The 12,652-nt window shown below is 37.3% G+C and overlaps 1 protein-coding gene across 2 annotated transcripts in view; it reads right to left on the bottom strand.

The window, feature by feature from the left end:
- The window catches only part of BRWD1 (bromodomain and WD repeat domain containing 1), a 106,374-nt gene that overhangs the window by 71,461 nt on the left and 22,261 nt on the right, over window positions 1–12,652 (bottom strand). For both annotated transcript variants that reach the window (XM_045852455.1, XM_045852454.1), the window contains exons 8-13: window positions 11,845–12,066; window positions 9,837–9,937; window positions 8,086–8,156; window positions 6,171–6,271; window positions 5,371–5,411; window positions 4,482–4,580 (exon numbers count right to left, since the gene is read on the bottom strand). In XM_045852455.1, coding sequence (XP_045708411.1) covers window positions 4,482–4,580; window positions 5,371–5,411; window positions 6,171–6,271; window positions 8,086–8,156; window positions 9,837–9,937; window positions 11,845–12,066 — 635 coding nt within the window. The remainder of the gene's footprint in view (window positions 1–4,481; window positions 4,581–5,370; window positions 5,412–6,170; window positions 6,272–8,085; window positions 8,157–9,836; window positions 9,938–11,844; window positions 12,067–12,652) is intronic.

Genomic DNA, 12,652 nt, shown 5'->3' with positions numbered 1-12,652 from the left:
AGTGCCTGACACAGACACACAATTTGGTGAACTGTGAAACTGTACTCATCTCTTTATACTTCCCTACAGACTGTTCCTATGGGTGCCATGGTAAGAATAGTCTTGGATACCTATGTCTGCAATGCTTTGCAACAGACACCCTTTATAAGAGTGAGCTGTAAAGTTTCTCTGTAAAATATAGTCAGCAGTAAATAGTGGGAGGGTGAGGAAAAGCCTAAGCCTAATGATTTCAGCTTCTGAAATCATCTAACATATTCTGAGAACTACAAACATGTACTAAACATTTTCATTAAAGAAAACAGCTATAAAATATGGAATAAGTGTTATGTAATAGCTACCGATGTAAACACAATGGAACACAAATAAGAGAATAATTCTAACTAGACAGGGCAGGGGAAAAGTATAACATAAAAGAGGGGAAATATAAAGAAGACTAAGACTCCACTCTCCCCTTTAAACTAAAAGGTATTCCCTATTAATAACCTGTAATTTACTAACAGACCTATTACAGTTCATCAAGTTGAAGAAGCATGATTAGAACACTAAAACTATTATATATCCATCAATTCTTACATACAGAAAACTGTTTTTGAAGATTTGTAAGAAGTAAAACTTTAAATGAAAAAGAACATTCCCACCATGAAAAAATTATAGGAAAAGTTCCCTCCGTGAAAAGACTATGGGAGCAAGAAAACTAAGCAGTTTTCAGTCTCATTTTTAAAATTTTTATTCCAGTGTTTACACTGATGTTCCTATTTTGCTAATAAAGCAATCATTCATAAGTGAATATGGTTCCAAATTATCCTCACTCCCATTCCCCTTCATAATCTCAGTTAGCAGTACTCATTTTCACACTAAGATTCTTTTGAGTATACAGGTGTAACACTTTTAAATAATGATAAAGATCTATTTATGGCTTTCTGGCCAAGATGGAGGCATAGGTAGACACACTGTGCCTCCCCACACAACCAAGATAGGGACAACAACAATTTAGAAATAGAATAACAACCAGAACTGACAGACAACTGAACTATATGAAAGTTGGACAACCAAGGAGTTAAAATAGACACGTTCATCTAGACCGGTAGGACGGGTGGAGTCAGGCAGCTGGAGGAAGAGGGGTCGCATGGCACAAAGAGCACTGGGACCCGGCTCGTAAGACCGCAGCAGGCGGACCCTGGGTGCACTCAAGTGACAGGTGGCAAACCCTGGCCAAGGGGTGGCAACTGGCAGACCCAGGGAGGCGGTGATGATGAAGCAAAGCACTGTGCACAACCCAGGATCCCAACGCTGGGAAACAGAGCCTCGGGGCACTGACTGAAAACACCTGTGGGGGTTGAGGCACAGGGAGAGACTCCCCACCTCACAGGAGAGTTCGCTGGAAAGACCCACAGGGTGCACAAGCCCACTCACACAGGAATCAGCACCAGAGAGGTCCAGTTTGCTTGGGGGAAGTGGTGGAAGAGACTGAAGTCCACGGAGAGCAGAGCAAGCACTATTGTTCCCTCTCGGACCCTGCCCCCACATACAGCATCACAACCCAGCAACTGGGTTGCCCCGCCCTGGAGAACACCTAAGGCTCCACCCCTCAATATGTAACAGGAGTGACCAGACCGCCCCCCACAAAAAATGGCTCAAATGGAAGAACAAATCAAAGCCACAGAGCCAATACTTTTAAGTGACCAAGAGATAGCCAACCTATCAGATGCACAGTTCAAAGCACTGGTGATCAGGATGCTCATAGAATTGGTTGATTTTGGTCACAAATTAGATGAAAAAATGAAGGCTACACTGAGTGAAATGAAGAAAATTGAACAGGGAACCAATAGTGATGGAAAGAAAACTGGGTCTCAAATCAATGGAGTGGACCAGAAGGAAGAAAACAACATACAATCAGAAAAGAATGAAGAAGTAAGAATTCAAAAAAATGAGGAGAGGCTTAGAAACCTCCAGGACATCTTGAAACGTTCCAACATCCAAATTATAGGGGTACCAGAAGCAGAGGAAGAGCAACAAGTGGAAAACTTATTTGAAAAAATAATGAAGGAGAACTTCCCTAATCTGGCAAAGGAAATGGACTTCCAGGAAGTCCAGGAAGCTCAGAGAGTCCCAAAGAAGTTGGACCCAAGGAGGAACACACCAAGGCACATCATAATTACATTACCCAAGGTAAAAAATGAAGGAGAGAATTCTAGAAGCAGCAAGAGAGAAGGAGACAGTAACCTACAAAGGAGTTGCCATCAGACTGTCAGCTGATTTCTCAAAAGAGACCTTGCAAGCAAGAAGGGGCTGGAAAGGAGTATTCCAAGTCATGAAAGGCAAGGACCTCCATCCAAGATTGCTCTATCCAGCAAAGCTTTCACATAGAATGGAAGGGCAGATAAAGTGCTTCCCAGATAAGGTCAAGTTAAAGGAATTCATCATCCCCAAGCCCTTATTTTATGAAATGTTAAAGGGACTTATCTAAGAAAAGAAGATAAAGAAAAAACATGTATAGTAAAAGGACAGCAAACTCACAATTATTAACAACCACACCTAAAACAAAAACAAACTAAGCAAACAACTAGAACAGGAACAGAACCACAGAAATGGAGATCACATGGAGGGATAGCAACAGGGGAGTGGGAGGAGGAGAGAGGGGGAAAAGGTACAGAGAATAACTAGCATAAATGGTAGGTAGAAAATAGACAGAGGGCAAGAATAGTATGGGAAATCTAGAAGCTGAAGAACTTAATGACACATGGACATGAACTAAAGGGGGGAATGTGGGTGGGAAAGGGTGTACAGGGTGGAGGGGAATGAAAGGGGGTAATGGGACAACTGTAATAGCACAATCAATAAAATATATTTTTTAAAAAAGAAAGTATAGGAGGGATAAATGGTAATGGAAAGAATACAATAAAAAATAATGTTAAAAATAATGTTAAAATAGATAAAGTCACAACATACTACATCTACCAAAAAAAAAAGATCTATTTATGAACAAGGATTGTCAGATTTTTAATATATAGTCCTTCCATACTCTACCACAGATCATCCCACAAAAATATTAAGATCAATTTAGTTTGAAACCAAGTACTACTGTTTGAGCCATAGCACAGATTATGAGTTAATTTCTCTTACAATTATTGAAAATAGAGCAGACATGAGGATTTCCATAAGACAAAATGTGTAACACTTCTCAGAAAAACTGGTATGAAAAAGTATAAAGTTAAGCCTTGGAAATAAACTGTAAACTGAAATGTGTAACTTTAGGTTTCTGTTACAGTGTAACCAAAGTAGTATTTACACCGGGCAAAAGAATACTGATATGCCAATGCTGGACCAGGCAGCATGCCAGCATCTTTCGTCCTATCATTTAAAATTTCCAATAATACTTAAAGGTGGGTTGTTTCATTTTCCAGATGATGAAACAGACTATTAGTAAATGACATTTTCAAAATTATACAGATATAAACAATCTAAGTAGTATCTGAGCAAAAGTCTGATTCGAAAACATGTGCTCTTTTCACCACCTATACTGCCTCCCAATACAAACAAAAGAAGGCAATGTATTTCAAATTGGTAATATTTACCTTGGGAAGTACTAAACTTACCAATAAGATGCTAAAAAGAAGTGTGAAACTTTGGAGTTTTGGGGGAGGGGGATAGAAGGACAAACTTGCCTCCAAAGCCATTTTACAAGCCAAAATTTTAGCATGCAAAAAAAATCTCTCCCATTTGACCACAACTTTCTCCTCTCAACAATAAACTATGCATCCTTTCTTCATCAGACTTAGCCAGAGCCAATTTTTAAAATATTCCAAAAAATCCTATCTACAGAAAAGTAAAATTCTCACATTTGACATGCCTGAGTTATTTTTATAATTTTTTAAAAATGTAGGTGGTTTTAAATACAACATCTAAGAAGAAGTCAATGCTTTGAGAAACAGTATAATATGTTGTTCTTTGCTATGTAAATGTTAAGAATAAATTCTTTTGGCTAGATGAGATTTACATGTCTTTCAGACACACAGGAGGTAGCCATTTACTTCATTTCTTAATAGTTTATTTTTTTTAGATTTATTTATTTTTAGAGAGAGGGGAAGGGAAAGAGAGGGAGAGAAACATCCATGTGTGAGAGATACATCTATTGGTTGCCTCTCACACACCCCAACTGGGGACCTGGCCCACAACCCAGGCATGTGCCCTGACTGGGAATCAAACTGGCGACCTTTTGGTTCACAGCCCAGCACTCAATCCACTGCACCACACCAGCCAAGGCTAATAGTTTCTTTTTATTGTATTTTTTTTCCATTATCAGTCATCCTCCTTTATACCCTCTTCCACCTCCACCCACTCCCATCCTTCTGCCATTCCCTTCTATTATAGCTTTCATAACAGGGGGTGGGGCTCCAGTCCCCTGAACAAAGCCATCAACCAATCAGGAAAAATCAAAAACTTATGCTATATCATACTTAAAACAAACCATCTCAACTTACCCTGAGATTCTGGTAGCCATATCCAATAAAATGCTTCTCCATTCTAACTGCTCAAATCTCCAAATCCGTGCTGTTCCATCTCTGCTACCACTTAAAAACCTTAAAATATTCAAAGAAGATGTATACTCACACACATGCCAAGAGCTACAGTTAAAATCACAAGCAAAAAAAAAAATGTAATGTAGCTGTCCTGACTGCAGGTAAATCTCCAGGTGTTAAGTGAAAAGTCAGAGCATTAGGGTGTATCTAAATGGAAACAATCTGGTTTGTTATAATTTGCCTGGCTCTGTGAAATAAAGCACCCTTCAAACTCAATCAATAGCTTGTCAAATAGATTAGTTTTGACAAGACAATAGCACCTGGAGAGGTGGAAAATAGGAAGAATTAAAGATGTGGGAAAATTACTATAGTAAGAATAAAACCTCCATTCTAAGCACCTTAACTCTAAACTCAAATTAATTCATGCTGGCCACTGTGTAAAAATAATCTTTTAACAGTGTTAGAAACAGCAGATTAGAAAAGACAACTGAGAGACATTGGGAATCACAAAAAAAGATTTAAGTGATAATTACATTTCAGGATACAGCACAGTAGTTGATGAGAAAAGACTTAACTATTCAAACATAAGAAGTTTCACATAATTTTTCTGTAAATCAAAAATTTAGCTGATTTAAGCTAAAGGGGACCTACATTTGGTCACAGGAGACAGCAGAAACCACAATTCTAAAACCTTATATTTCATGTGTTTCCCACTGCCCCAGGCACTTTTCATTCAATTAATATACTACTTACTAACAACCACCTGCAGTATACAAAGCGACACATTAGCTGTGCTGATATGAAGCAGTTATATATGCCTAAAAACACGTACAAATACAAACACACTTACCGGTCACCATTGTTACAAAATTGGATACTGTCAACTTTATCCTAAATCAGGAAGAAAAAAAACCACATAAGTCATCACTTAAATAGTTTCTAAACAAAGAAACAAAAAACAGCTTTAGAGCTAGAAGAACATTTGGTTTAGAACAAGAAATTTGCACTTGTGCTGCTTAGTCTTATTATTCAAACACAGATTACACATTTAAGTGCAAAGAATCTATTAATCTAACAGGACTCTTGTCTCAAAGACATATGCAGTAAAATATTTGTATAAAAATTGATACATTTGTAAAGCAATCAAAATATAAAGGTTTAAACAGCTGAAAACGAGGCTAAATATGCATGTTTTATGATTATTTATATCCAAAAAGGTTTTTTTCTTTTAAAGTGATTCAAACCTATGTTTATCAAATAACCTCACAAAACTGCATTTAGGAGAAAACATGACTTGACCACTAACCAGTATTCCAGACCACCAAGCTATGGATCTTACCACACATAAATAAAGTAGCACTCTGATTTTACAAGCTTGGTTAAGATAAACTGGCCCACCTGAACCTAACCTACCCAAATCAACTGTCGTAATTAAAGACTTTGAACTTAAAGCTAAAATAACCATTGGAAAATAGTAGCACTGTCAAGGTGCTACCTGAGTTGTCAATATCCTTCACCTCTAAATGCAATTCCTCCTATAATTAAGTTAAAATTAGAATCCATATCAATTTCTGTTAGCAGTATTTTACTATATACCAACAGGAATATTATTTAAATTAACCTATAGAATTTTAAAACATGAATACTTACAGTGTGGCTTTCAAGTTCTGCAATTTTTTCAGGTGTTTCAAAACCCAAAAAATACATTCTAATTACATGATCAGTACTGCCAGTGGCCAGAAACATACCACCTGAAATAAAATGTTAAGCGTTAAAAAATCCACTTTATAACAAATATCTGCACAAACTAAATTTCTGTATTAAAGCTAGAGCTCTTATTACAAAAGTTTATCTCAACAGATCCATTTTCCAATTCACTACATAAAGACATGTTAAAATTAATATAATGTAGTGTGATATTAGGTTTATAATAATATATTTGCCCTTTGTCCCTGTTCATGGCACAGAGCTCCTAAAACCTTTCAAATTTCCTGAGCAATAAAGGTGTCTTGATAGTCACAGCAAACCCATTTCAACCACACCAGAGTTTATAACAACAAAGTGACTTTAAGAAAGCATTGTATGAGGACTGGGGGAGCAGGGGGAGGGTGCTTGACTGCCAGGAGAATCAACCATGTGAAGAGAGGACTGAAACTTTCAGTCCAACCTCTGGGGAGGGAGAAAGAAGTTACTGTATTTTTTCAGACCATAAGATGCACCTAGGTTTTAGAAGAGAAAAATAGGAAAAAAAAATTTCGAAGCAAAGAATATGGTAAAATATTTAATAACAAATAACATATTTCACCAATGTAAATGTAAAGAGAACTGAACAGCAGCATTAACAACCATTATTCCTTCCAAATTGGGGCGGGGGTGCGTATCACAGTCCAAAAAATATGGTAATCAATCCCCACGGCCAGTGATTGACTCAATCATTCCTATGTAAGCAAGCCTCCATAAAAACCCAGAAAGATTTCGGAGAACTTCAAAGGAGTGTGTGGAAACCTCCAACCTAATAGTCAGCAGGTCAGAAGCACAGGTGACAACCGGGTCTGAAGCTTGAGGTGGGGGGAGGGGGAATCATGTAGGAACGAGCCCTTAGCCTGTGGCATCTCTCACTATTCTCTAGGTAAACCGTGTCAGAACTGGGTTCAACTGTAGGACGCCCAGATGGTGGGGACACCCAAGAATTATTTGGTGGAGCTGGGGGAAAAAAAATCTGATGGAGTTTCAATTTTTTTTTAATATATTTTTAAAGATTTTATTTATTTATTTTTAGAGAGGGAAGGGAGGGAGAAAGAGAGAAAGAGAAACATCAATGTGAGGTTGCTGGGGACCGTGGCCTGCAACCCAGGCATGTGCCCTGACTGGGAATCGAACCTGTGATGCTTTGGTTTGCAGCCCGCACTCAATCCACTGAGCTACACCAGCCAGGCTGGGTTTTAATTTTTAAAAGTTAATTCAATCTGGAAATGTTCACTGCTGCCCTCTGCTTTATGAGTGGTGGCAGTAAGTGCTGCCCTAAATGCTGCTGCTCTAAAAATGCTGGGCAGGAGGGGCTCTGCTTTCCAGACAACTTCTCATACCTAAACCTAGCTATGGAATATGAAGTTCACTTGTTGAAGTTTTCAGACTTTTACAGGGAAAAAATCCTTGACCTCTCCTAAACAGAAAGGTTAGCACATGAGTTAACTATGCAAGAAAAGAACATGGGGAATAATTTCACCAAGATGTGTAGACGACAAATTTAACCTACAAAAAAAATATACAGGTTAGCTTGTTAAGAGAAAATCACAATCTTGGTACAGCATAACACCAGGGGCACGTGCCCGGGAATTGCTGGTGTGAACACTTTGAGCCTCCTGTTGGCCAGCTATCTCTTCTGTCACTGACTGATTACTAATCAAAATCAAAAAAAAGGCAAAATAAAGGAGTGAAAGAGAAAAAAAAGGCCAATAAAATGAACATCACAGATTAAACCTAATGAAATGAACAAAAGTAACTTACTATCTATCAATAATGCAGTCATTCAATAAATGCTAAAATAAAGAAAAGAAGTACTTACCAACACTAAAAGAAGAACAAAGCATTTGAACGCCTGGTCTAGGCTTTTCAGTAAACTTCAAGGGACGTGGACTTTAAAAGATGATGTTTTAAAATACATTAGTTTTATAATTAACATGATTTAAATATTGATTTTAAGCTAGCATATTTAAATATTATGTTATTTCTACAGTGCTTCACAGTACACCAAATATTTCCATATATGCTATTACAGCTGGATGGATTGTTAGAAAACTGTAATTTCCATCTTCATACCAACCCTACTAACTCCCATTTGCACCTGAGGTGACTACAGCTCAGAGTCCCTAAGTGAACCCATCACCATGGCTACAGAGCAGGGCATAAAACCACCAGGCTATAGTACTGTCCAACGGAAAAAAATGCAAGCCACATATGTAACTTTAAATTTCTTATTAGCCACATTAAAAGGAAATGAAATTAGTTTTATTTCATTTAACCCCAAATAGCTGACATATCACAGTATTAATAACATTTTAGTGAGAACTTTATTTTTTTTAACTTATTGATTTTAGAGAGAGAGAAAAGGAGAAGGGAACCATCAACTTGTTGTTCCCCTTACTTATACGTCCAATGGTTGATTCTTGTACGTGCCCTGACCATGGATCAAACCTACAAACTTGGCGTGTCGGGACAACACTCTCACCAACTGAGCTGCTCCACCAAGGCCTTTAATGAGAACTTTGGATTCTTTCTCTCATATTAAATCTTTGAAATCTTTTTGAGTATACTGGACATTTATAATACATCTCAACTTGAATGTTTCCATCAAATGTTCAGTTCTCATAGCTAAAAACTAAATTCACATTTTCAAGTGGTTTGAAATATACTTAAGAGTTTTGTAATAACTGAATCCAGTTATCAGTTTAAATTTAAACTAATCCAGTTCCTTAATTACACTAGTCACATCTGAAGTGTTTGACAGTCACATGTGGCTAGTGGATACTGTACTGGACAACAAAGGTCCAAAATCCAGGTCTTCTGATTCTTAAATGATCCTGCCTAAACTTCTATGTATCTAATTATACATTTCTAATATTTTTCAAATGTTTCAAATACATACTATCCTTTTTTTCCACAAAAACATGTGCACTAAGATAGAATAGCTACGCTTCTTTTACATACCCAACTATCTAAATAGAAAACTGGAAACAGTAAGTAGTCAATATGGCATATATGCTATATATCAGGGGCATCAAACTCATTTTTACTGGGGGCCACATCAGCCTCACAGTCGCCTTCAAAGGGCCGAATGTCATTTTAGGACTGTACAAATGTAACTACTCCTTAACTAGGAGCAAGAAGCTCGGCGCTGCTGCTGGGTAGAAACAATGGTAAAGTGCCAGGCTGGATAAAACAAGGTGGAGAGGCAGATTCGGCCCGTGGGCCTTGTGTTTGCCACATGGGCTGTATATAATAAAAATTAAGTTCAGCCCTGACTGGTGTGGCTCAGTTGGTTGGGTGTCCACCCGTGAAGTGAAGGTCACCAGTTCGAGTTCTGCTCAGGATGCATCCCTGGTTGTGGGTTCAGTCCCCAGTCAGGGCACACGCAGAAGGCAACCGATAAATGTTTCTTTCCCTCCTTCTCCCTCTCTCCTCTCTCTCTAAAAATAAATAAGTAAAATCTTTTTTAAAAAACTAAGTTCAAAAGTAAAAAGGTAACCACTATCTGCAATTTCTCTTTACAACCAGACTTCAAAAAAGAAAACTTATTACATGATTAAAGTCACTTACCTGAATTTCAGAGATTCTAAATCCCACTGCCAAAAACAAACTGTCCCATCAGCACCAGTAGAGACCATGTACCTTTGAGAGCCTTTGGCCATTGGGCTAAACTAAAAAACAATAAGATATACAACTCAACTTCCTAAGCTTCTACTAAAGTTGTAGTTTAAACAGTTTTTCAAAGTTAACTTCCACTGACAATCTAAAATATAAGACATCCAAAAATAAAGGTGACACTACTGTAGTGAAAGCATAACCTATAAATAAAAAATAAAGTCTATATCTAAATTAACATAAACATTAATATGATATCAGTAAAAAATTATTTTCAAAACTAATTAACAAAAGAGTCAGGAAAACTTTTACAAAGACAGAGTCAAGATCTAGTCCTATCAGTATGAAAGTGTATCACCAAGCCTCAAAAATCAAAACTATGGGGCACAGTTGGTACATTAACAAAACCAACAAAAAAATATTTATCCAAAATCCAACTCAAATCCACCAGGGAAACCGTGAACAACTGTATAAATGGTAAAGGGACAGCTGTGCAGCAACCGGGAGGCGGGGGGAGCTGGATCTACCCTCCAGATTGCACCCCAGAATAAATTCCAAGTGAACACAATTTAAACATTTTTTTAAATCATACAAGTATTTGAAGAAACTGTGAGAATTATACTGTGACTTCAGAATAGGGCTAACATTTGCATTTAATAAATGTTAATGCCCAATTGTGCTACACAACTAAGCTAGAGAAAATTCGATCTTGTCAAGAGATACCCAAGAAGGCTTAAAAGATTAAGAGGAAAATACAAGACATCAAGAAACACACACTAGGCAAAGAAATAATATGAACAAAAGTACAAACGTGACAGGGAATTTAGTATTTGATAGCAATGGCAAGACCTACATGGCGTGGAAGTGGTGCTGAAATGAGCAGAGAACCCAAGTCCAATAACAGCAATTAAGAGGTAACTGTAGTTATCAAATAAAACTCTGAGGTCAACTAAAAGATTTGTCTGACGGCAATGTACAAATAGTGACTGAAAAGAAACAGTTAAGATAAAGAACCAAGAACTGATCCAATCAATCCAACTAATCGAAGAACCTTAACTTTAACTGTTCCTTCTTCCCTCAGAATGGGGGGGGAAACCTGGAAGAAGCAACAAACCTTGCTGATTCATGAGACATTCATGACAAGGAGCTTAGGAAAGGAAAACCATGAGAAGAAAAGAAAGAGGAAGGACTGGTTTTGGTGGGGTTTTTCGAAGATTCACATAGTTACCCTTGTATCTCAGAGTATAGTTTATAATTTTATTTGCTTTGAGAGAAAGAAGAAGGGAGAGAGAAAGAGAGGGAGAAAAACACCAATGCATGAGAGAGACATTGATTGGCTACCTCTCACGCGCCCCCAACTGGGGACCTGGCAGGCAACCCAGGCATGTACCCTGACTGGGAATCGAACCAGTGACCTTTCAGTTTGCAGGCTCACGCTCAATCCATTGAGCCACACCAGCTAGGGCTATAATCTGTTTTATGACTTTTTCTCCCAAGTTCACATACTTTTTTAATGGAGGTAGGATTTAACCTATGACTTTTCGAAGAAGCTTCTTCTAAGCGCTCTCTTCAAGTATACAAAATGAAGGGTAGCAATGTTGAAAGTGACTATTTAAATCTAAATTCTAGAATATGGACTAAAAGTGAGTTTAAATATATTGTAGCAAATTTAATTAGCTTACCAAAATCTGTAAGTTTTAAAGTAGAAAAATCATTAACTCATCAGTTTGTAATTGACTCATTCAGTATCCATTAAGCCTTCATATAAAGCTCTAACCACATCCCATATTTATTAAATCATCCTTCCAAGAATCATGGAACTATGATTAATTATATTCTTTCTTGATTACTAAATTTAAAATACAGCATATAATTACTAAGCATCTTACCATTTCTCATTTCCAAAGAGGAGTTTTAAAGAAAAAGGAGCCCACACACAAAGTGCCCACAAACACCAGTTTACCTGTAAAGATGTAATTGACCCTGTGTGTCCCTGGAGCACAGCCACTGGGGCACAGGTCCTCAAGCACCACACTCTGATGATTTTGTCACAGCTCCCTGCAGCAATCATCGTATTCTCATAGTTTACTGCCATATCTGAAATTTCTGCAGAATGACCTCTTAATGTGGATAATAGGCGACCATTGTGCGTTGACCAAATCTTCACCAAACAATCATCTGAACCCTAAGAAAAAATACACCCCCAATAAATGTCAATAGAGAAGTCCTTTACCATTTAAAAAATACCATTTACATGTCACTCAAGTATCTGTAACTCCTCTTTCCAACTGTAGAACAATGTGATTGGCTCATGCTGAGAACACCTATAACAGTTTTTAAAATCAAACAATGTCTACATAAAGATACTGTTCAGTTTTCATTTCTATGGATCAGACCATATTATAAATACTATCTTCTCAAAATTTTCTGCCAAATAATAAGTCCAACTACAAGTTCATGGCTCACTTATTTTAATAACAATGGTTAAATATCAAACAAAGCTAAATAATTTGATGACTGTTAGGACAGATCTACATTTCACAGACTGAGATACAAGAGTAGTTTGTTCCCAAACACAACTAAAAATAATGGGACTAGCACCCTCATTTTAAATAACCAAACAACAGAGTCTAAAATTTATAGTACCAGCATTTTGCAAATAGTATCTACTCTGAATCTCACAACTGAGAAATAAAATTCAAACTTTTTTTTTAAAAGAGAAACACTGATTTGTTGTTCCACTTATTTATGCGTTCATTGGTTGTTTCTTG

The sequence above is a fragment of the Phyllostomus hastatus genome, unplaced genomic scaffold (assembly GCF_019186645.2).
Source record: "Phyllostomus hastatus isolate PE091 unplaced genomic scaffold, TTU_PhHast_1.1 phas_contig_948, whole genome shotgun sequence".
NCBI classification, from domain to species: domain Eukaryota; kingdom Metazoa; phylum Chordata; class Mammalia; order Chiroptera; family Phyllostomidae; genus Phyllostomus; species Phyllostomus hastatus.
Note: the sequence above shows the minus strand (reverse complement) of the source record. Positions and strands in the feature narration are given on the sequence as shown.